This window comes from Gobio gobio (genome assembly GCF_949357685.1).
Source record: "Gobio gobio genome assembly, chromosome: 16".
Taxonomy (NCBI): Eukaryota; Metazoa; Chordata; class Actinopteri; order Cypriniformes; family Gobionidae; genus Gobio; species Gobio gobio.
This window is the reverse complement of record NC_137109.1, coordinates 50646742-50672538: the sequence shown is the minus strand read 5'-3', so window position 1 is coordinate 50672538 and position 25797 is coordinate 50646742. Positions and strand designations below refer to the sequence as shown.

At 42.0% G+C, this 25797-nt stretch overlaps 3 protein-coding genes across 3 annotated transcripts; all 3 read right to left on the bottom strand.

Moving 5' to 3' along the window:
• Nucleotides 1-777: 777 nt before the first annotated feature.
• LOC307140090 (zona pellucida sperm-binding protein 4-like) lies at nt 778-11242 on the bottom strand (the record flags this gene model as incomplete). Its single annotated transcript, XM_079839333.1, has 13 exons — nt 778-867; nt 947-1094; nt 1164-1356; nt 1443-1600; nt 1670-1767; nt 1839-2026; nt 2096-2186; nt 7850-8091; nt 10422-10510; nt 10583-10662; nt 10734-10851; nt 10924-11101; nt 11167-11242. The coding sequence occupies 13 exons, from the start codon at nt 11240-11242 to the stop codon at nt 778-780; spliced, it is 1749 nt and encodes a 582-aa protein (XP_079695459.1).
• A 7522-nt stretch (nt 11243-18764) lies between these two features.
• Nucleotides 18765-22213, bottom strand: LOC307140089 (zona pellucida sperm-binding protein 4-like; the record flags this gene model as incomplete). Its single annotated transcript, XM_079839332.1, has 8 exons — nt 18765-18854; nt 18934-19081; nt 19151-19343; nt 19430-19587; nt 19656-19753; nt 19825-20012; nt 20082-20172; nt 22139-22213. 8 exons carry the CDS (start codon nt 22211-22213, stop codon nt 18765-18767), a joined length of 1041 nt encoding a protein of 346 aa, XP_079695458.1.
• On the bottom strand, nt 22210-23657 carry LOC307140087 (zona pellucida sperm-binding protein 3-like; the record flags this gene model as incomplete). The annotated part of the gene is made up of 7 exons (XM_079839330.1): nt 22210-22213; nt 22300-22379; nt 22451-22568; nt 22641-22818; nt 22884-22987; nt 23068-23189; nt 23268-23657. The coding sequence occupies 7 exons, from the start codon at nt 23655-23657 to the stop codon at nt 22210-22212; spliced, it is 996 nt and encodes a 331-aa protein (XP_079695456.1).
• Between the last annotated feature and the right edge of the window lie 2140 nt (nt 23658-25797).

Here is a 25797-nt window from a genome sequence, read left to right as displayed (position 1 = left end):
GAAGGTTAGGGTTATTTAGCATAGTCCACTTGTGATTGGACTAATAAACGCTTTAGTACCAGGTGTGTAAACAGGCCCTCAGACAGCAACTCAGGTGTGATACACCAGTTAAAGGACTAAACCAGCTTTTATTAAAGCACCAGTCTACTTTTCAACATACATTTGGGCTAGCCTATAAAAATAAAAAATAAAAAGGCTGGTCACAATTTGGGATTAAAAAGGACAATGCAGGTTGATTCTGATTTTATTGCAGATGCAATTCTATACTTGCATGACTTTTGGAAGACGCGCGCTTTCAAATAGCATTACCAAAACAAAAAACCCAGAGGGACTTGGCATGCTTGAATATCAATACATCCAGTTATGTTAGTCCGGCCATAAAAAAAATTTAACAACCCCCTAATTTGATACCATTAAGAACGGTGACCCACTGGAACTAGACAAATAGGTCAGGTTTAGACAAATGCGTGGCTTGTTTAGTTCAAGTCAAGCACAACCTTGAAGCAAAAATGGAATTCTGGTTAGTAGTGTGGCCCAATTAATCAAACTGAGAACAGTCAAGATCCAACTCCATTGGAAAAGTCAATACCAAAGAAACAATTGCGTTAAGAGTTTATTAAAACTACTAAAGTCACATGACCAGGTTAACTTCTCCACTAGACACCACAGTTTGCCCACTAGAGATGGTCTTGACGTTAGCATCTCTTCCTGGAAAAGAAATGGTAGAATTGTGAGGCATTTAAAAAAAAACAAATTCTCAAGGTTCCTGAAGTCAGTTTACAACAAGCACTCACTTTTCCTAGTGCAGCTTTGCTCACAGGAGCCAGAAGAGGGATGGCACACTGCTGTACTACAGTGGATGAAGATCTAACAGAGGGGGAAAGGGTTAAGCCACAGAAAGAAAAACACCTAATATTAAGGATTCAGGAAAAGCTGCAGAGCATACGGTTTCCTGTAGAGGAGCCAGTGATGCTGGGTCCACAAATGTGAACATCTTCACAACAAAGCGCTTGTAGTGGGTTGGGAACTGAAGACCAGAAGATCCAGCCACTGGAACCAATGTGGTCAGGTAACGGTCATCCTGGTAAGGGCATCTGAAAGGCAAAGAGGCAGTCAGAAATGCCTTACAGCGCACTAGATGGATAAAGACTGGCCTTACTCACCCATCAACCAGAAGGTCCCACTGGGGTAGACTGAGGGGACTGGGGGTTGATGTCGCCCAGCAATGTCCCAGCATTAGGACAATGTTGGGGTCGGTCCTCTCCAAAATGCGCACCTCAACATACACAGGCTCCCGCAGGACTTTTGTGACCGGATAATCAGCGTCACCGTAGTAGGACGTGTATGCCTCATCCCCTGAGAAAGAAAATCAGCGTTTAACCAGAAACTGCCGCAACCTGGAGTTTTAGAAAATACTCATGCATACTTGGACAGACACTTACCTTCAGCACAGCCTTTGGTGACACACTGACCATTTGCCAGTCTAAGCTCAACCCTGAGGGGTCCAGGAGCCGCTACTGGTGGAGGTGCAGGAACAGTGTTGACCTCCACAACCAGAGCTTCCACAGAAGTAGCAGAGTACCTACACTGGAAGAGAAGCCTAGACAACAAATAGTGAGCTTGTAGCCTTGTCAAGGATTAATATTTTTTTCTAAAAAAAAATACCTACTCAAAATGGCTGTCCCTTGTGATGGAACCAAGTGGTCCGACACCCACTTCATACGAGGAGGTCATTCGGTTTTCATACACCACATATCCACCGTCCTCCTGCAAATAGTAACTGTTGGCATCCAGTCCATTCCAAGCCATGCAGAACAGAACCACAAGCAGCTACTCACCATCATGCTTGTGCCACATGCAGTGACAGGGAACTGGTATATAGCAAAGGAAGGTGTGGATCCCACAGGACTGCAAGATGGGTCATTTCCACCCAGGAGATGGACTGAATCCAGGCTCAAGCGAGGTAGTGTAACATCTCTAGCCACCACTACCACAAACTGACCATCTCTTATACACTGGACAGTCACTGGCACAAGAGCAGGTTATTACTGAGGAGTGGTTTAACGTGAACACCTTTACATTGACTCACTCTTACCTGCCCTCCCATAGTAACACTGCTGTCCGTTAAAGCAGCAGTTGATAGCTTCACACTCAGCACCACTGATACCAGGTGGGCCACATTGGATCTGCTCATAATCAGCTACAGCACATTTGTCAAGGGGCTCTGCCTGCGCCACTGGCTGCTTAGACTGAAACTGCTGAGGAAACTGTTGACTAGCTTGTTGTTGAACCTGCTGAGGAAACTGTTGACTAGCTTGTTGTTGAACCTGCTGGGGAAACTGTTGACTAGCTTGTTGTTGAACCTTCTGACGAAACTGTTGACTAGCTTGCTGTTGAACAGCTTGCTGTTGAACCTTCTGAGGAAACTGTTGACTAGCTTGTTGTTGAACCTTCTGAGGAAACTGTTGACTAGCTTGCTGTTGAACAGCTTGCTGTTGAACCTTCTGAGGAAACTGTTGACTAGCTTGTTGTTGAACCTTCTGAGGAAACTGTTGACTAGCTTGCTGTTGAACCTTCAGAGGAAACTGTTGACTAGCTAGCTGTTGAACCTTCTGAGGAAACCGTTGACTAGCTAGCTGTTGAACCTTCAGAGGAAACTGTTGACTAGCTTGCTGTTGAACCTTCTGAGGAAACTGTTGACTAGCTAGCTGTTGAACCTTCTGAGGAAACTGGTGACTAGCTTGTTTTTGAACCCGCTGATCAGTTTGCTTTAACATCGGAGCTTGAGGATACTGGGGCAGATTACTCCACTGTGGAACAGCATGACAAAAAGCACAAAACCACACACAAAGTGCCAGCAATTGAACAGCACAACAACTTCCTGCCATCGTTCAACAGCTAGTCACACTGTTGAGATTCTTCTTCTTCTTCTTCTTTAAAGTTATTGGCGGTTGGCATACCAATTTGGTGCATTACCGCCACCAACTGCTTGGGGTGTGGAGCTTCAATGCGGATTTATATGCTAATAAAAAAAAAAAATAAAATAAATAAAAAAAATTGTAGTGTTGTTTTTAAATTCTATCAAATAAACCTGTTTCTTTTAAGTACCTAATGAGAACTGGCCATACTGATGGTTTTGATGTAGAAAAAGAAAGTAAACCCTCTACTGATAATTGTGTATAACCTAATTCTTTGACTTGTTCTAATAGTATAGTTCTTTCCAGGTTGTATGCTTCACACTCTAGTAATACATGTTCTACAGTTTCTCTCTTGTCACAGTTAATGCATAGTCCCGTTGCGTGTTTCCCTAAACGACTGAGATTATGATTGAGACCTGTATGTCCAATTCTTAACCTTGTGATCACTGTTTCTCCCCTTCGATTCCAACCACCCTGTCTCCTTGTTGTCACTTGTTTCTGTACTTTATATAAAAAACGACCTTTGATCTCCTTATCCCATTGTTCTTGCCATAACCCATTGATTCCTGATTTAATGACACTTTTCACTTCCATTTTACTCAATGGAACTATCCATTGCAGATCTGACTCAAGAGTCTTTTTAGCCAAACGATCAACTGCTTCATTACCCTCTATTTCAACGTGAGATGGGACCCACATAAAACTCACTACAATATTAAGATTTTGTAATCTATATAGACTATGAAAGATTTCATAAATCAAGTCAGGCCTACAGACAGATTTGCAGTTTGCAATACTTATTAATGATGCCATTGAGTCTGAGCAGATAATATATTTATTAGGTCCAACCTCCTCTATCCACGTGAGTGCTAGTAAAATAGCTAAAAGTTCCACAGTGTAAACTGCTAAATGATCTGAAGTTCTTTTAAGTATGGATTTCTGAAAGTGTGGTATATATACTGCAGCTCCCGTCTTTCCTGTATTTGGGTCTTTTGAGCCATCTGTAAATATTTGAATACTATTATTATAATTGAGAGCTAGATATTGCTTTACCAGATCGTTCATCCCACCATATTCCTTGCATTGTTTTAATGTATTTGCGATTTCAAGGTCCACAACTGGTAATGGAAACATCCAAGGGGGAATAGTAGGTAACGCCACTGCACAGCTGTTAGTTAATTTAACTAGTCCCAGTTTCTCGGCTTGTCCGTTTCCCACCCATCCAAAACTATTAAATTGCTTTCTTCCATGCTCCCAACATGAATTTAACACTGGTTTAGTTGGATGACCCTGCTTATGCCCCTGTAAGTTTACCCAATATACCATGGCAAGCTGAAGACGTCTCAGAGATAAAGGCATCTCCCCAACCTCCACCTGTAGAGCTGGGATTGAAGAAGTCTTGATTGCACCACTACATAGGCGGAGGGCTTGTGTTTGGATTAAGTCAAGCCTTTGCAAATGAGATTTTGCAGCTGAACTAAATGCAATGCATGCATAATCCAATGTTGATCTAATTAACGCAATATAAATATGTTTAAGAGAGTTCATACTGGCACCCCAACCACTTCCTACCAGGCATCTCATAACATTGACTGCCTTCTTACACTTGGTAACATTTTTCTGTATATGATCTCCAAATGTCAACTTATGGTCCATCCACACACCTAAAAACCTTATACTTTGAACCTGCTTGATTGATTGCCCATAAAGAGTAATTTGTATTGCAGGATTATTACACTTCTTAGAAAAACAAATAACCTGTGTCTTGTCCACAGAAAACCGAAAACCCCACCTATTTCCCCAATTCTCAACAATGTTGACTGCTGTCTGTAGCTTTTTTCCAACAAATGCTGCATTACGACCCCTTACCCATATTGCCCCATCATCTGCATATAAAGACCTCCCAAGTCTAGTATCAACCTCTGAAAAAACCTCATTAATCATGATATTAAACAAAATAGGACTACATACACTTCCTTGTGGTACCCCATTTTCTATAGAGTAAACTTTAGAGTAAGATACTCCAACTCTTACCTCTATAGTCCTGTCCTTCAGAAAATTCATAATCCAGTTGAACATTCTTCCCCCAATTCCCATGGATTCTAATTTAATCAGAAGACCCTCTTTCCACAACATATCATAGGCCTTCTCCACATCAAAGAAGACAGCAGCTACCAGTTCCTTTTTAGTCTGAGCCTTCCTGATTTCATCCTCCAAGCATATCACCGGATCCATAGTTGACCTCCCTCTACGGAAACCACTTTGTTGTGGTATTAGCAAATTCCTACTTTCTAATATGTAAGTTAACCTGTCAGTGACCATACGTTCCATTATTTTACATAAATTAGATGTTAGTGCGATAGGTCTATAACTAGTTGTTTCACCTTTATCTTTACCTGGTTTCCCAATTGGGATAACAACAGAGTGTTTCCATGCTGATGGCAATACCCCTAACTCCCATACCTTATTATATAGCTGCAGGATCACCAACTGCGCTTGAGGATTTAAGTTTTCAACCATTTTATAACATATTTCATCCTTACCAGGAGATGTTTCTCTGGCTCCTACCAAAGCTCTTTTCAGCTCAAAAAAAGAATAAAAATCATTTACTGTTCCATTAAAATCTTCCTTTTCCATTATGATGTTAGAGTGCTCTCTCATTACTTCATCTCTACCTTTCATTGCATCAGGTGTCAGATTTGTAGAACTATGAACTTTTACAAATGTTTTTGCCAGAGCCTCCGCTTTATCTTTATTTGTTATCATAATTTTGTTATTATATTTAATAGCTGGCAATGTATACTCCCTCCTAATTCCTCCCATCCTTCTTATCATGTCCCATACTTGACTAATATGCGTTTCTCTCCCTATATTATTGCAAAATTGCTTCCAGTAATTTTGTTTAGCTTTTCTAATCGTCCGTCTAACTTCTGCTTGTGCCTTTTTGTATTCTATTAGGTCATTAAAAGAGAAGGATCCTTTAACTTTCCTAAAAGCTCTATTTCTTGTCTTAATTGCTTTATTGCATTCCTCTGACCACCAGGGAACTGTCTTGTGTTGTTTTAATCCATTTCCTTTACCAATAACTTCTTTTGCAGTGGAATGCATGATTTCTACTATGTTTGCATTAAAATCATCTATACTATCATATCTGATTTGACTAATTCCTTCTAACCTCATACTACATATCGTATTATAAAGTGCCCAATTAGCATTTTTTAATTTCCATCTAGGGAAACCCATTTCCTCCAACTGAATTGGTCCCACTCCTATTTCACAGACTATTGGATAATGGTCACTACCTACTGTGGAATCGTGTACAACATCCCACTTACTAATTCTTGCTATTTGTTTAGAGACCAATGTTATATCAATTGGAGATTCTAACCCTCTTGCTACATCTACTCTAGTTGCTCTTCCATCATTCAAACAAACTAGATCTTGCTCCTCTATAAATTCTTCCACCACACCTCCATTATAATCAGTGTGTGTACCACCCCAAAGTGTGCTATGAGCATTAAAATCCCCACACCAAACGGTCTTATGTGATTCTTCACCAATTATCTTTTCTAAAGTTTCTTTACTTAGTTTCCCACATGGATTATAATAGTTCACTATCCATATGTTCGTTTTTCCTATCCATACTTCAACTACAATCGCCTCAGAATCTTTACTTACATTTATAATCCTATATCCTATTCCCTGTTGAACAAACATAGCTACACCTCCTCCAGTACCACTTTCCCTGTCCCTACGTACAGCCACATATCCATGTAGTATAAAATCTAAGTGAGGCCTAAGCCATGTTTCTTGTACGCAAATAACGTTTGGTTTCTCACTCCTTTCTTCAATATACTTTTTAAATTCCTGCCCGTTAGAACAAAGACTCCGAGCATTCCATTGCAGAATTACAATAACCATTACGATTCTCCACATGATGACTGAATTTCCTGTGTCCCTGCTATGAGTGTTTCATTTATTGCATCTACTGTTATTTCCCCCAAATTAAGGTATTTTTGTGCTGCCTTTATGATAATTTTAATCCTCTCTGTTCTGCTTTGTGTTTGAGCTGAACAATTGACTACTTCTGCCAGAAATGCTACAAACACAACACTATCCACTCCAATACCTGGTTTGGTTGCTGTAGGGCTATCATCTCTTCTTGTCCTGTTAGGATTCTGATCCTGTCTCTGTTCAGCCACTCTCGTTATTGGTGATATTATCTCACTTCTTTTTGCATTAGTTACTTTAATGGCTTCAGCATACGTCAACTTTCCTTCAACTCTGATTCTCTGTACTTCCGCCGCTCGTTTATGCGCCTCACATCCTTTATACGCAGCACTATGTTCGCCCCCACAATTGCAGCATTTGTTTTTTGTACCTTCGTTACATTTGCCATATTCATGATCTTCTCCTCCACATTTACCACACCTCTGTTTGCCTCTACACACCGCTGCTACATGACCATATCGTTGGCATTTAAAACACCTTAGGGGAGGCGGAACATATGTTCGTACCTGAAAACTCATGAATCCTACTTTAACTCTTCTTGGGAGCACTTCCTCTTGAAATTGCAATAGTATAGATAAGCTCTCCTGTTTTGTTCCATTCTTGAAATACATCAATCTCCTAGCCTTCACTACTTTAGCTCCTGATACATTCTCCAAGATTTCTTCAGATGTTAAATCTGTTGAAATCCCTGTAATTACTCCTTGCACTGTTTTCTTTTGTCCCCAAACAAAACATTTAACTTCCTTTCCTGCCAAAGTTGTCATTTTAATCATATCATCTCTCTGTTTGGCGTCAGAACAGGTAATCATCAAGCTACCATCTCTAAGTGGTTTAACATTCACAGTACCTACTTTGTCATGTAAGGCTTTCGTCAGTTTCAATGGGTTAACAGAACCAGGAGAATCAAACTGAAGTTTTACCTTAAACTCTTCCCCTCTATTTTGAGATGAAACTTTACTGACTATACTCTCCACATCCGAATCCCAACGATTATCATCATTAAGGTTTTTCTTTTTCTTTTTCCTTTTGAAATTTCGTACTATTGTATACCATTCTCCACTGTTAGTTTCTCCAGCATTTTCTTCTCCCATCTCCACCTCACCTCCCACTCCTACGTTACTTCCTGCCATCTCTGCTCCACACCCCTTCTCCACTCCACTTCCTGCCATCGTTCAACAGCTAGTCACACTGTTGAGATGATGCCCTTTGGTCTTTTTGTATTCTACAGATTTTGTCTAATTAACGATAATCCCTCCCTCTTCATTAACAGTCATGATTCTCCAGACTTGCCCAAATGGGAGCTTATGCTACCAGAAAATTCTCATTGGTTCTCAAAATTATACGCATGTGATGTATCTTGACTCCAATTAGTCAGATGTGTCATATTGAAGACAAATAAAAAGGTTCATGCTCAGGTTTGCTACTAGAGCTTGCCCAAAGTACTTTGGCTAGATGTTTGGTGCATTCCGCTTCGCTTGTAGACATGCTGAAATATTAACTAGCATTACTACTTTTACAGTATCTTTATATGGCAGAAATAGTAAGAGTAGTCTGTAGTTCCAAATTTAGCAACACACTCACAAACCTCCCTAAGCACTTCCCCACGGGGCAATCCCTGTCGCCAGTTTGAAGTGTTCCATAAGTGGACAAGGAAGGTTTATGTGGACAGACCCTCGACTCCTTGATTATGACAGAGGGGACGAGTCTACTCATATATACTTAGCAGTGTTGGGAAATAACTTAACCCTAACCCTACATGTTAGGCGTGGCAAAATGGCTCGATAGCGCCACCTGCAAAACTTCAATTAAGCGTCATTCGCACTACGTTTCACATACAAGTATGAAAATCGGTACACACATGTCCAATACCTAAAAAAAGTCCCTGGAAGCAAAATCTGAAAACCCAACAGGAAATTAGATATTTGGAATTTTCTCTGCAAAATGTTTGCAGTTTTTGCCATTTCCAGACGTGGTACTTTGACAAACTCCTCCTAGAGATTTTATCAGATCAACATCATATTTGGTCAGTCTAATCTTGTTAGATGTTAAATTGTGGCTGGACAAAGTCTGATGTTTCACCATGAAACAGGAAGCTGTTGTAAGTCAGGCATACAATGTCCGATCTCCCCCAAACTTCACTTGTTTGATAAGAGTCCTGACCTAAACACATCTACATGCCAATATTCAGTTAGTCATAGCGCCACCTTCTGGCAGAAGGAAGTGTGGCACATTGAAGTGAGTTTGCCATATTTCTCCTATATTTACCCGCTTAAATGCATGTCGCCCACTATTCGCCGTTTTCCTGAGGCCACCAGGTGGCGGTGCATGTGCGAGGGCCCTTTCATCGCTGCTTGCAGCTTTAATTATTATTGTGATTTAAATTATTGCCCCTGATTCAGTAAAGAACTCTTGTAATAAAGTTGCAGTTGTTGGGACAAAATTTAAGTATCAACGCCACTTAAAAAGGTGCACTCTAATCCTGTTTACATGAAATAAGCCGCTCGCACAGGTTTCATCTTACAGACCTGTTGCTATGACAGCAAGTTCAGGATGAGCTTCGAAGAACCAAACAATCAAAGATCATGCCAAATCACCAACAATCAAATCCAGCTAACGGAGTTGCGATGTACGAAGAACGGACCCCAGGTTTGATCTTACGGACCTGTTGCTATGACAGTAAGTCCAGTATAATCTGTGGCACACCGCGCCAGAGTAATTTCAGTTAAAAAGTACAGTATACACATTTTTATTTTACATTGAAAATGCCCAATCATTATATTAGATAAGACCCTATTCTTTATCTGAGATCATGCAGAGCCTCTGAAACTGTATTATTTGGACCTTTACCTGTTGGTTGCCACAGAAGTCCGTTATATGGAGAAAAATCCTGAAATGTTCTCTCAAATACCTTCATTTTTTTTTGACTGAAGAAAGGCATGAACATCTAGGATGAGAAGGGGTAAGTTCTAATTTTGAAGTGAACTAAGCCTTTAACACAGGGGAGATACAGATTTGACTTCCTTTTGGAGCTCGTCTCTAGCAGCCAGTCGATGAATTGCAGTTTAAGTCACTTCAGTGTTGGCTTCAAGAGAGACTGCAGGATGTTGCCTCTTAGCGTGACCCCCCAAAAGTATCTACCAAGCACCAGAAAGGATGTGATGCCATTGAAATGCCCTTTAGTGTTGTAACAGGCTTAGCCCTACAAAATATCAGTCCCCACACAGTAGGGCCAGTAGTAAAAGGCATTTTGTGGTGCATATTTGTACAGTCAAATCATGTAGATACGTTTAGTATTGTGCCAGTAAGGACCATACACAAATCTATTAAGATCGCTTTTATTAAATCACGTGGCATTTCCAGTTATTTTTGGCCATGGTCCTTAACATTGATGGGGCCGACAGACGCCTTTTCCCATTGTAGATCTGATGAACAAATGATTAGTGAGAACTAAAGCCAGGAATGACAATAACAGTTATCAGAGTTAATCCATACCCGTAAGCAGCCGATCACTTCCACTTCTGACGCTACAAGTGGTGTCACAGCAGCCACACACCTGGTCAGAGTCATCTGCGGACACCCAACTGACAAGAAACACCCTCAGTTAATTTGACGACAACTAATTTACCTGTACACCCATCTAGCAGACAACATACCCATTAGCAGAGAATGAACAAGCTTTTTGCTCAGAACTTGAGGTTGTTGCAGCCGCCTTCAAAATGCATGTGATGTAGACCTGCAAAGACAATTGTTTGTTCACCATGGTAGCATATCATACAAAGAGTTGCACAACTAAAACACACGTACCAGTCCACTGTCTGCTTGCTGGAACCTGAACGCCTCTAGTTGAAACCGTAGCTTATCACCTTGAGTCCGAGGCATAAAGTGAGACGTGGAGCCTGTGAGCTTGGCATCAACCAGACACCTGTAAACAGAACCCAGTTAGAAACCCTGCAACCCTTCTGGAAGCTGGTATACATGAGGTAGCACCTCTTACCCATTATTCTCAATAAAGGAGTATCTGGGGACAGAAGCAACATCAGGGACTGCAGTAGCCACGCAGCTGTCCACAAACACACGGACGGGAACATGGCTGTACAAACGCACTGATGCTTCAAGATTGATCATGTCACCCAGGAAGTACTGGTTAGAAGGTCGCTCAAATATCCAGTCATCTGCAAAGAAAGAGTCTTAGCACAGGGTCACAAGCATGCCACAAATCAGTTTGGGATACACCAACCAGTCATGAGCTTGAGGGAGAAGACAAAGACTTCCTCTGCAACCTTAGTTGAGGCATATGGGATCCAAGTGGGCATTAAGGCATCGCTGCTCACATTATGTGTTCTGTAGGAGTTAAACAAGCGGTCATCTCATGCCCATAAATGGTGGGATCAGATCCAGCGAAGATCTTATCCAGATCCTACCTTGGATAATGACACTCGATACCAATCACCGCAATACTGCCTGAGCCTGGAATGCCACCAAGATGGCGCCATTGTGTGTGGCTTGCCGTCTGTCACTGTCATTGCTGTGTATGTTTTTGCTGTTTGTTTTGCTTTTTGCCCGGGATGTCGACTCTCTACTGGTGTATGATCGCCAAACACTGCTGGATCTGCGATTTTCGGCCGCAAATATAGTAAAATTGGATGATGGTGGACGTGAAACTGTGCCCCCGCTCCTGGGGAGGCCCCCGGCTCACCTTTGGTGCGCCCAGGCTCCATCTCCTCGGCGTGAGCGCCGACGAAAGCGCACTCGCCGCCGGGGAAAACGCAGCGGCCGGCTGGTGAGGTTAAAGGCCCGTTTTGCATGTTGTTCTAGGCCTTCTTGGACTGAGTTTGGAGTCGTGCCTAGCCTCGTTATTCCTCGATGCCCGCTGGACCCTGTCGACGCCTGGCTGATACCTGTCGTCGGCTCAGAAGAGGTGTTCCAGCCCCGTGGCACCTGCTCTCCTTGTCGCCGCTGGCGCGGAGTAAATCACAGCAACTTGCGGTCTCTGTGTCGGGTTTCGCGAACATCCAGCGCCGTGGACCCGCCGGTTACTGCCAGGTTTGGGCTGGTAAATGCTAGATCCCTAGCTAATAAGACTTTTGTATTAAAGGATTTTTTCACGTCCCGAGGATTGGATTTCCTCTGTGTAACTGAGACATGGCTGAGTGATGGTGAGTCTAGCGCTTTCACTGAATTTTTACACCATGACTGCTGCTATTTTAACTCCCCGCGAAAATCTGGCCGAGGAGGAGGAATAGCGATTGTATATAAGAGTCATTATAAATGTAAGCAGATATTGCTGTCATCCGCTTTCAGCAGCTTTGAACTGAGTTTATTTGAGATTGGTCGCTCTCACACAGTGTTGTGCGCTGTGGTCTATCGGCCCCCCAAGTACAATAAGGACTTTTTAAATGATTTTTCTGATTTTTTGGCTGAAATCATGCCTAAATATGATCGTGTACTTATTGTTGGGGATTTTAATGTTCATGTGTGTTGTCCTGACAAGCCAATGGCAAAGGGTTTTTTAAACCTCATTGATTCTTTTAATCTTGTACAATCTGTGTCTGGACCCACACAAGAACATGGACACACACTTGATCTTGTTTTATCATATGGTTTGCCTGTTATTAGTCTAGAGATCTGTGACGCAGTGTTTTCTGACCATATGCCTGTATTATTTGAGACTACTCTTGCCTGTCATACAGTTAAACCTCGCGCTATTGCACGGCGCTGTCGCATGATTAACCCTTCCACTGCTGTTCAGTTCTCGGTTGCTTTCAGTCAGAACTCCATCACTCCTCAGTCTGTATGGCACACAGATGAGCTTAGCTCATGGTTTCACTCCACCTGCCAAACTGTTTTAGACACTGTGGCTCCATTAAAATCTAGGCAGCCTAAAACTAAATCTGAGCCCTGGCTAAATGACATGACTCATGCTGCCAGACGTGAGTGCCGTAGAGCTGAGCGCAAGTGGAAGAAGGACAAACTGCAGGTGTCTCTTCAAATGTTAAGGGATTGCTGGCGTCATTACCAGGAAACTGTGAAAGATGCTAAAAGAAAACATTTCTCAGATATTATTCTGGCAAATTGTCACAAGCCCCGTGTTTTGTTTAACACCATTGACGCACTTCTAAATGCCCCGCAAAATGCTTATATGGAGGCATCCCCTGCTATGTGTGAAAACTTCCTTTGCTTTTTTATTGATAAGGTCACTTCTATTAGGTCTCAAATTGTACCTTCAGCTCCAGACCCTTCAGTCTCTGTCCCCTGCTCGGCTGTCTTTGATCATTTTGAGCAGGTGACTTTTTCCTCTTTAGAGGAGGTTGTTGGTCATTTGAAGCCATCGGGTTCTCCAAATGATGCTGTCCCCCCTCGACTTTTTAAGGAGGTTTTTCCCACTATAGGACCATCTGTTGTTGCAGTTATAAATAGTAGTCTGACCTCAGGTGTGGTCCCTGAAATTTTAAAACATGCAGTAGTTCAACCGCTGATTAAAAAACCTGCTCTAGATCCGTCAGTTCTTGCAAATTTTAGGCCTATTTCCAAATTGCCTTTCCTTTCAAAAATCCTGGAGAAGATTGTGTACAGTCAATTATTGGCCTTTTTGGAGGAACATAATATACTCGAGGTTTTCCAGTCTGGCTTTAAAACCTTGCACAGCACTGAAACTGCTCTTTTAAGAGTTTTTAATGATATCTTTTTAGCTACTGACTCTGGTGACTATGTTATCCTTGTGCTCTTAGATCTAACTGCTGCATTTGATACAGTGGATCATAAAATATTGATTTCACGTTTAAGGCAGTGGGTGGGCATTAGTGGCATAGCTCTGGAGTGGTTTAGGTCATACTTAGCGGATCGAACTTTTTGTGTTAGCTTAGGTGACTCTGTATCCTCCTCTGCTCCTTTTTTGTGTGGGGTCCCACAGGGCTCAGTCCTCGGCCCTCTACTTTTCTCTCTGTATTTGCTGCCACTTGGTTCCATACTTAGAAAGTACGGCATTTCATTCCACTGTTATGCAGATGACAGTCAGATTTATGTCCCTCTAAAAAAGAAAAATGATAATTCAGTTGGACAACTGCTCGATTGTCTCGACGACATAAAGGCCTGGATGGCTCTTAACTTTTTAAATTTTAATGATAAAAAAACAGAAGTGATGGTTTTTGGAGGCACCACTGGGACCCCATCTGTAGATCTGGGCTCCTTGGCACCCTATATTAAACCTAGTATCACAAATTTAGGAGTAAAAGTGGATCCTGAGCTTAAATTTGACAGTCAGATCAAAGCTGTTGTCAAATCAAGCTTCTTTCATTTGAGGCAACTGGCCAAAATAAAGCCAATTCTGTCAAGACAACATTTTGAAACTGTAATCCACGCCTTTGTAACTACACGGCTGGACTACTGTAATTCGTTATATGTGGGGGTTAGTGGGTCCTCCATCACCCGTCTCCAGATGATACAAAATGCAGCAGCACGTCTTTTAACGGGCACACGTAAACATGAGCACATTTCCCCTATTTTAGCTTCTTTACACTGGCTGCCTATTCAATTTAGGATCCGTTTTAAAATTCTGTTATTTGCTTTTAAATCACTAAATGGTCTTGCCCCGCCATACCTCTCTGAGCTTCTACACTCTTATAAACCCGGCCGCTCTCTCAGATCAGATGAACAGCTGCTCTTGACTGTGCCTAAAACTAAGCGTAAGCTCAGAGGGGACCGTGCCTTTGCTGTGTCGGCCCCAAAACTATGGAATGATCTCCCTTTGCATGTTAAGCAGGCCTCTTCTCTATCTGTTTTTAAAACCCTTCTTAAAACCCATCTTTTCTCTTTGGCTTTTGACACTTAGTAAGAGGTTGACTTTATTTTATTTAAATGATATAATTTGTTATTTTGATTGCTTTTATTCTGTGGTTATTAATTGTACAAATGTGTTTTCTGTACAGCACTTTGGTCAACTATGGTTGTTATAAAGTGCTTAACAAATAAAGTTGGTATGGTATGGTATGGTATGGTACTGCTCCTTACAATAGGAACACCATATGAAACCTCTTGTGGGGTGTAGATAATGTTGAAGGTATAGACAAGCTCATCCTCAGTCACCTAAAAAGAAAGTTAATTGAAAACGATCATGGATGTTTTTGAACTGTCCCTGTGAGTAACGGCAAAATAAAACCCCACCATTGATGTGCTGCTACATCCATGCAGTTCAGACTCAAAGATGAGCACTTGAGCAGAAGGATCCTCTCCAGTTGCAGTGCAGCCTCCCAGTGTAAAAGCAGAGGACAACAGTGGGTGCCCAGTCCCAAAGAAGTCCTTCATCACTTCCACATATACCGAGCTCTCTCCACACTGAGCAGCTACACTGTTGGCAGGGACAGGATGCGGCAACTCAAAAGGAACGTCGGGTTGCTGTGGTTCCTCTGGTAGACTTGGAAAGCTCCACGTCAGTTTTGCCACTGGACCCTGCAACAGCTCTTTTGATTGAACACCCATAAGATCTTGAGAAGGCTTTCCAAAGTCAGGAAACGTTTGTGGTGCAAATCCAGGTTTACTGGGAACCACAGACATCCTGGAATCAGCCTGTTGAGAAGCTTGAGCCAATGTCCTAGGCCTAAACTCACTTGGACTGCGATTATGTGCTGCTCTTGCTCTCCATTGTGCATCAGAAAATCCAAGAGCAAGAATAAACACCAATCCAAATCCAACCTGCCAAAACCCCATTATTGCCAAGCTTGTTTCAACAACACTTTCGGGTGCTACCATCCAAATTTATACAGATGTAAATCAGCATGGCTCCACCTTTCTCATGACAGGCATCATTTTTCTCTGCACCTGCCAATTTACTCAATCAATATATCACAGGTGTAAGTCATTGATTGTTTATCACTCAGGATCAAATGAAGTATCAAATAAGGGCAGATTATTAGTAGCTAAACCAAATGATTTCTTATTTTCAAGAATTCTCTGAAACACAAACAACCAAGTCTTTTTTGCGTCTTCCTTTTTTATTAATTCAGAAACATGGCCACAGACAGAATTGTACACTAGAGTATCCAAAATAATAAAGTTGAGAATGTTTATAGTCAGGTTTAGAGTGTAAGAAAACGTTCTTCCCTCACATTGACAGCAATCTTAACAAGCCGGAACTGAAATGGAGCAATTTTGAATAAAAGGATAAAATGAAGTACCAAATAAGGGCAGGTTATTAGTAGCTAAACCAAAATGATTTCTTGTTTTAAATATCAAAATGACAGATCTGGGGTCCATTCTTCGTACCTCTCTTAATACATCTGAGATGATTTGACAGATCCCAGATCTTCTAATCATGATAACTGATCTCTGGCTAATTTGGTTCTTCAAACGAATTTGCGGATTGGATTAAAATATCTGGATTAAGTTATCTAAGGCTCCGTCCACACGAAGCCAGAGCTTTCCCTATCCGATCTTTTTTTCCCCCCTCGTTTCAAGAAATATCTGTGTACACACGAGAGCATTGAAAAGACTCAAAACGATGTAGTATACATGCCAGGTCAGTATGTGGCGCTGTAATCCTGCCACAGAAATACACTGAAAAGAAGAGTTGTGGCTGAAAGGGGTACAGCAACGGTCGTAAGTGAGACAAAATCTCACAACTAAATAACAATAAATAAATGTGCTACTTACCAGATTAACGCTTACACCTACCCCAACCCTAAACCTAACTTTACAATAATGCAAATATAGTAATTAAATGACGCAATGCCCAGTGCCCTGAAATTAATGCACTGCTCAGAGTAACTGTACAGCATGTGTGTAAGACTGCAATAACATTATAAAGTCATTATTCTATCAAAAATAAATCTCTGTTTCTAATATTATTTTGAAATACATTTTTAGGGCCCGAGCACCAATGGTGTGAGGACCCTATTGGAATTGCTCAGCCTATTATTCTTCTTCTCCCAAATAAATCACATTTTTGAGGGCCTAAACATGCTCGAAATCTCATGAAACTTTGCACACGCGTCAAAAGTGGTGAAAATGTACATCCAATATGGGTTTCAGAATTAGGCGTGGCAAAATGGCCCGATAGCGCCACCTACAAAAAATCAATTAAGCGCCGTTCGAGCTACGTTTCAGACACATGTAAAAGCCCAATACCTACAAAAAAGACCTTGGGGGGCAAAACCTGAAAACCCAACAGGAAGTGTGATATATTGAATTTTCTCTGCAAAATTTTTGCCATTTCCAGACCTTGTACATTAACGATCTACTCCTAGAGATTTAATCAGATCAACATCATATTTGCACAGTCTAATCTAAAGGCCTTGGTGATGTTAAATTGCGAATATCTTGAGTTTTCCCTGAAGGGCGTGTCAGTGGCGGCCTCACAAAATTCGATGGTTCGCCATAAAACAGGAAGTTGTTGTAACTCGGGCATACAATGTCCGATCTGCCCCAAACTTCAGATGTTTGATAAGAGTCCTGGCCTGAAGACATGGCAAAATGGCTCGATAGCGCCACCTACAACATTTCAACAAAGTGCCCCTCCCGCTACGTTTCACGTACAGGTATGAAATTCGGTACACACATGTAACAGCCCAATACCTACAAGAAACCTCCTGGTATTGAAACAGACATTCACTTTTGTCCACTTGCCCTCAGCTTCTTATTCTTTAACATCAGCAGTTTATGCAACTGGCCACAGACCTACGTTTTCTCCAATTTTCCCCCAAAATGTCTCTAGGAAAAATGTGATACAAAGAGCAAGAAGAGTTAACAGGACTAAGACTTAAGTTAATGATGGGACACTAAAATGGACAAATATCATAGACCCCATTTGGAAATGTTTATTTCACAAACCTAATACACCGACATTTAGCTCTTCAAACCAGTTAAATTTAAAGTTAAAATGGGATGCATTTCCTTGACAGCATGGATACTAGTCAAATTGCCTTCCACGTTCTGTTTTTAATGGTGCAACAACAAGCACAGACAGTTAAACAAAGTAGCTTATCCAAATCTACAGAAGCGACATGGTTAAGACCAGTTAATGTCACACTCTGGAAACAGTTTATAAAGACCCCTTTCATGAGTGAAGGTTAAAAGTTTAAAAAAAAAAGGACAAGTTTAAACCATTTTAGACCCATTTACACCTGTATTTAGCATAGTCCACTTGTGATTGGACTGATAAACGCTTTAGTACCAGTTGTGTAAACAGGCCCTCAGACAGCAACTCAGGTGTGATACACCAGTTAAGGGACTAAACCAGCTTTTATTAAAGCTTCAGTCTACTTTTTAATAAACAAGAAAAAAGGCTGGTCACAATTTGGGATTAAAAAGGACAATGCAGGTTGAGACTGATTTCATTGCAGATGCAATGCTGTACTTGCATGACTTCGGGGGGGCTTTCTTACCAAAAAACAGAGGGACTTGGCATGCGTGAATATCAATACAAGCAGTTATGTTAGTCCAGCCATAAAGCCACAAGTAGAGACCAAAACAGATTTGATACCATTAAGAACAGGGACCCAGGTTAGCAACTGGAACTTGGCAAATAGGTCAGGTTTGGGCAGAAACTTGGCTTGTTTAGTTCAAGTCAAGCATAACCTTGAAGCAAAAAAGGGAACTCTGGTTTAGTAGTGTAGCCCAATAAATCAAACTGAGAACAGTCATGAAAGATCAATACCAAAGAGACAGTTGAGTTAAGAAGTTTATTAAAACTACTAAAGTCACATGACCAGGTTAACTTCTCCACTAGACACCACAGTTTGCCCACTAGAGATGGTCTTGACGTTAGCATCTCTTCCTGGAAAAGAAATGGTAGAATTGTGAGGCATTTAAAAAAAACAAATTCTCAAGGTTCCTGAAGTCAGTTTACAACAAGCACTCACTTTTCCTAGTGCAGCTTTGCTCACAGGAGCCAGAAGAGGGATGGCACACTGCTGTACTACAGTGGATGAAGATCTAACAGAGGGGGAAAGGGTTAAGCCACAGAAAGAAAAACACCTAATATTAAGGATTCAGGAAAAGCTGCAGAGCATACGGTTTCCTGTAGAGGAGCCAGTGATGCTGGGTCCACAAATGTGAACATCTTCACAACAAAGCGCTTGTAGTGGGTTGGGAACTGAAGACCAGAAGATCCAGCCACTGGAACCAATGTGGTCAGGTAACGGTCATCCTGGTAAGGGCATCTGAAAGGCAAAGAGGCAGTCAGAAATGCCTTACAGCGCACTAGATGGATAAAGACTGGCCTTACTCACCCATCAACCAGAAGGTCCCACTGGGGTAGACTGAGGGGACTGGGGGTTGATGTCGCCCAGCAATGTCCCAGCATTAGGACAATGTTGGGGTCGGTCCTCTCCAAAATGCGCACCTCAACATACACAGGCTCCCGCAGGACTTTTGTGACCGGATAATCAGCGTCACCGTAGTAGGACGTGTATGCCTCATCCCCTGAGAAAGAAAATCAGCGTTTAACCAGAAACTGCCGCAACCTGGAGTTTTAGAAAATACTCATGCATACTTGGACAGACACTTACCTTCAGCACAGCCTTTGGTGACACACTGACCATTTGCCAGTCTAAGCTCAACCCTGAGGGGTCCAGGAGCCGCTACTGGTGGAGGTGCAGGAACAGTGTTGACCTCCACAACCAGAGCTTCCACAGAAGTAGCAGAGTACCTACACTGGAAGAGAAGCCTAGACAACAAATAGTGAGCTTGTAGCCTTGTCAAGGATTAATATTTTTTTCTAAAAAAAATACCTACTCAAAATGGCTGTCCCTTGTGATGGAACCAAGTGGTCCGACACCCACTTCATACGAGGAGGTCATTCGGTTTTCATACACCACATATCCACCGTCCTCCTGCAAATAGTAACTGTTGGCATCCAGTCCATTCCAAGCCATGCAGAACAGAACCACAAGCAGCTACTCACCATCATGCTTGTGCCACATGCAGTGACAGGGAACTGGTATATAGCAAAGGAAGGTGTGGATCCCACAGGACTGCAAGATGGGTCATTTCCACCCAGGAGATGGACTGAATCCAGGCTCAAGCGAGGTAGTGTAACATCTCTAGCCACCACTACCACAAACTGACCATCTCTTATACACTGGACAGTCACTGGCACAAGAGCAGGTTATTACTGAGGAGTGGTTTAACGTGAACACCTTTACATTGACTCACTCTTACCTGCCCTCCCATAGTAACACTGCTGTCCGTTAAAGCAGCAGTTGATAGCTTCACACTCAGCACCACTGATACCAGGTGGGCCACATTGGATCTGCTCATAATCAGCTACAGCACATTTGTCAAGGGGCTCTGCCTGCGCCACTGGCTGCTTAGACTGAAACTGCTGAGGAAACTGTTGACTAGCTTGTTGTTGAACCTGCTGAGGAAACTGTTGACTAGCTTGTTGTTGAACCTGCTGGGGAAACTGTTGACTAGCTTGTTGTTGAACCTTCTGAGGAAACTGTTGACTAGCTTGCTGTTGAACAGCTTGCTGTTGAACCTTCTGAGGAAACTGTTGACTAGCTTGTTGTTGAACCTTCTGAGGAAACTGTTGACTAGCTTGCTGTTGAACCTTCAGAGGAAACTGTTGACTAGCTAGCTGTTGAACCTTCTGAGGAAACCGTTGACTAGCTAGCTGTTGAACCTTCAGAGGAAACTGTTGACTAGCTTGCTGTTGAACCTTCTGAGGAAACTGTTGACTAGCTAGCTGTTGAACCTTCTGAGGAAACTGGTGACTAGCTTGTTTTTGAACCCGCTGATCAGTTTGCTTTAACATCGGAGCTTGAGGATACTGGGGCAGATTACTCCACTGTGGAACAGCATGACAAAAAGCACAAAACCACACACAAAGTGCCAGCAATTGAACAGCACAACAACTTCCTGCCATCGTTCAACAGCTAGTCACACTGTTGAGATGATGCCCTTTGGTCTTTTTGTATTCTACAGATTTTGTCTAATTAACGATAATCCCTCCCTCTTCATTAACAGTCATGATTCTCCAGACTTGCCCAAATGGGAGCTTATGCTACCAGAAAATTCTCATTGGTTCTCAAAATTATACGCATGTGATGTATCTTGACTCCAATTAGTCAGATGTGTCATATTGAAGACAAATAAAAAGGTTAATGCTCAGGTTTGCTACTAGAGCTTGCCCAAAGTACTTTGGCTAGATGTTTGGTGCATTCCGCTTCGCTTGTAGACATGCTGAAATATTAACTAGCATTACTACTTTTACAGTATCTTTATATGGCAGAAATAGTAAGAGTAGTCTGTAGTTCCAAATTTAGCAACACACTCACAAACCTCCCTAAGCACTTCCCCACGGGGCAATCCCTGTCGCCAGTTTGAAGTGTTCCATAAGTGGACAAGGAAGGTTTATGTGGACAGACCCTCGACTCCTTGATTATGACAGAGGGGACGAGTCTACTCATATATACTTAGCAGTGTTGGGAAATAACTTAACCCTAACCCTACATGTTAGGCGTGGCAAAATGGCTCGATAGCGCCACCTGCAAAACTTCAATTAAGCGTCATTCGCACTACTTTTCACATACAAGTATGAAAATCGGTACACACATGTCCAATACCTAAAAAAAGTCCCTGGAAGCAAAATCTGAAAACCCAACAGGAAATTAGATATTTGGAATTTTCTCTGCAAAATGTTTGCAGTTTTTGCCATTTCCAGACGTGGTACTTTGACAAACTCCTCCTAGAGATTTTATCAGATCAACATCATATTTGGTCAGTCTAATCTTGTTAGATGTTAAATTGTGGCTGGACAAAGTCTGATGTTTCAGTCGATGAATTGCAGTTTAAGTCACTTCAGTGTTGGCTTCAAGAGAGACTGCAGGATGTTGCCTCTTAGCGTGACCCCCCAAAAGTATCTACCAAGCACCAGAAAGGATGTGATGCCATTGAAATGCCCTTTAGTGTTGTAACAGGCTTAGCCCTACAAAATATCAGTCCCCACACAGGCCAGTAGTAAAAGGCATTTTGTGGTGCATATTTGTACAGTCAAATCATGTAGATACGTTTAGTATTGTGCCAGTAAGGACCATACACAAATCTATTAAGATCACTTTTATTAAATCACGTGGCATTTCCAGTTATTTTTGGCCATGGTCCTTAACATTGATGGGGCCGACAGACGCCTTTTCCCATTGTAGATCTGATGAACAAATGATTAGTGAGAACTAAAGCCAGGAATGACAATAACAGTTATCAGAGTTAATCCATACCCGTAAGCAGCCGATCACTTCCACTTCTGACGCTACAAGTGGTGTCACAGCAGCCACACACCTGGTCAGAGTCATCTGCGGACACCCAACTGACAAGAAACACCCTCAGTTAATTTGACGACAACTAATTTACCTGTACACCCATCTAGCAGACAACATACCCATTAGCAGAGAATGAACAAGCTTTTTGCTCAGAACTTGAGGTTGTTGCAGCCGCCTTCAAAATGCATGTGATGTAGACCTGCAAAGACAATTGTTTGTTCACCATGGTAGCATATCATACAAAGAGTTGCACAACTAAAACACACGTACCAGTCCACTGTCTGCTTGCTGGAACCTGAACGCCTCTAGTTGAAACCGTAGCTTATCACCTTGAGTCCGAGGCATAAAGTGAGACGTGGAGCCTGTGAGCTTGGCATCAACCAGACACCTGTAAACAGAACCCAGTTAGAAACCCTGCAACCCTTCTGGAAGCTGGTATACATGAGGTAGCACCTCTTACCCATTATTCTCAATAAAGGAGTATCTGGGGACAGAAGCAACATCAGGGACTGCAGTAGCCACGCAGCTGTCCACAAACACACGGACGGGAACATGGCTGTACAAACGCACTGATGCTTCAAGATTGATCATGTCACCCAGGAAGTACTGGTTAGAAGGTCGCTCAAATATCCAGTCATCTGCAAAGAAAGAGTCTTAGCACAGGGTCACAAGCATGCCACAAATCAGTTTGGGATACACCAACCAGTCATGAGCTTGAGGGAGAAGACAAAGACTTCCTCTGCAACCTTAGTTGAGGCATATGGGATCCAAGTGGGCATTAAGGCATCGCTGCTCACATTATGTGTTCTGTAGGAGTTAAACAAGCGGTCATCTCATGCCCATAAATGGTGGGATCAGATCCAGCGAAGATCTTATCCAGATCCTACCTTGGATAATGACACTCGATACCAATCACCGCAATACTGCTCCTTACAATAGGAACACCATATGAAACCTCTTGTGGGGTGTAGATAATGTTGAAGGTATAGACAAGCTCATCCTCAGTCACCTAAAAAGAAAGTTAATTGAAAACGATCATGGATGTTTTTGAACCGTCCCTGTGAGTAACGGCAAAATAAAACCCCACCATTGATGTGCTGCTACATCCATGCAGTTCAGACTCAAAGATGAGCACTTGAGCAGAAGGATCCTCTCCAGTTGCAGTGCAGCCTCCCAGTGTAAAAGCAGAGGACAACAGTGGGTGCCCAGTCCCAAAGAAGTCCTTCATCACTTCCACATATACCGAGCTCTCTCCACACTGAGCAGCTACACTGTTGGCAGGGACAGGATGCGGCAACTCAAAAGGAACGTCGGGTTGCTGTGGTTCCTCTGGTAGACTTGGAAAGCTCCACGTCAGTTTTGCCACTGGACCCTGCAACAGCTCTTTTGATTGAACACCCATAAGATCTTGAGAAGGCTTTCCAAAGTCAGGAAACGTTTGTGGTGCAAATCCAGGTTTACTGGGAACCACAGACATCCTGGAATCAGCCTGTTGAGAAGCTTGAGCCAATGTCCTAGGCCTAAACTCACTTGGACTGCGATTATGTGCTGCTCTTGCTCTCCATTGTGCATCAGAAAATCCAAGAGCAAGAATAAACACCAATCCAAATCCAACCTGCCAAAACCCCATTATTGCCAAGCTTGTTTCAACAACACTTTCGGGTGCTACCATCCAAATTTATACAGATGTAAATCAGCATGGCTCCACCTTTCTCATGACAGGCATCATTTTTCTCTGCACCTGCCAATTTACTCAATCAATATATCACAGGTGTAAGTCATTGATTGTTTATCACTCAGGATCAAATGAAGTATCAAATAAGGGCAGGTTATTAGTAGCTAAACCAAATGATTTCTTATTTTCAAGAATTCTCTGAAACACAAACAACCAAGTCTTTTTTGCGTCTTCCTTTTTTATTAATTCAGAAACATGGCCACAGACAGAATTGTACACTAGAGTATCCAAAATAATAAAGTTGAGAATGTTTATAGTCAGGTTTAGAGTGTAAGAAAACGTTCTTCCCTCACATTGACAGCAATCTTAACAAGCCGGAACTGAAATGGAGCAATTTTGAATAAAAGGATAAAATGAAGTACCAAATAAGGGCAGGTTATTAGTAGCTAAACCAAAATGATTTCTTGTTTTAAATATCAAAATGACAGATCTGGGGTCCATTCTTCGTACCTCTCTTAATACATCTGAGATGATTTGACAGATCCCAGATCTTCTAATCATGATAACTGATCTCTGGCTAATTTGGTTCTTCAAACGAATTTGCGGATTGGATTAAAATATCTGGATTAAGTTATCTAAGGCTCCGTCCACACGAAGCCAGAGCTTTCCCTATCCGATCTTTTTTTCCCCCCTCGTTTCAAGAAATATCTGTGTACACACGAGAGCATTGAAAAGACTCAAAACGATGTAGTATACATGCCAGGTCAGTATGTGGCGCTGTAATCCTGCCACAGAAATACACTGAAAACAGAGAAGAAGAGTTGTGGCTGAAAGGGGTACAGCAACGGTCGTAAGTGAGACAAAATCTCACAACTAAATAACAATAAATAAATGTGCTACTTACCAGATTAACGCTTACACCTACCCCAACCCTAAACCTAACTTTACAATAATGCAAATACAGTAATTAAATGACGCAATGCCCAGTGCCCTGAAATTAATGCACTGCTCAGAGTAACTGTACAGCATGTGTGTAAGACTGCAATAACATTATAAAGTCATTATTCTATCAAAAATAAATCTCTGTTTCTAATATTATTTTGAAATACATTTTTAGGGCCCGAGCACCAATGGTGTGAGGACCCTATTGGAATTGCTCAGCCTATTATTCTTCTTCTCCCAAATAAATCACATTTTTGAGGGCCTAAACATGCTCGAAATCTCATGAAACTTTGCACACGCGTCAAAAGTGGTGAAAATGTACATCCAATATGGGTTTCAGAATTAGGCGTGGCAAAATGGCCCGATAGCGCCACCTACAAAAAATCAATTAAGCGCCGTTCGAGCTACGTTTCACGTACGAGTATGAAATTCGGTAGACACATGTAAAAGCCCAATACCTACAAAAAAGACCTTGGGGGGCAAAACCTGAAAACCCAACAGGAAGTGTGATATATTGAATTTTCTCTGCAAAATTTTTGCCATTTCCAGACCTTGTACATTAACGATCTACTCCTAGAGATTTAATCAGATCAACATCATATTTGCACAGTCTAATCTAAAGGCCTTGGTGATGTTAAATTGCGAAGATCTTGAGTTTTCCCTGAAGGGCGTGTCAGTGGCGGCCTCACAAAATTCGATGGTTCGCCATAAAACAGGAAGTTGTTGTAACTCGGGCATACAATGTCCGATCTGCCCCAAACTTCAGATGTTTGATAAGAGTCCTGGCCTGAAGACATGGCAAAATGGCTCGATAGCGCCACCTACAACATTTCAACAAAGTGCCCCTCCCGCTACGTTTCACGTACAGGTATGAAATTCGGTACACACATGTAACAGCCCAATACCTACAAGAAACCTCCTGGTATTGAAACAGACATTCACTTTTGTCCACTTGCCCTCAGCTTCTTATTCTTTAACATCAGCAGTTTATGCAACTGGC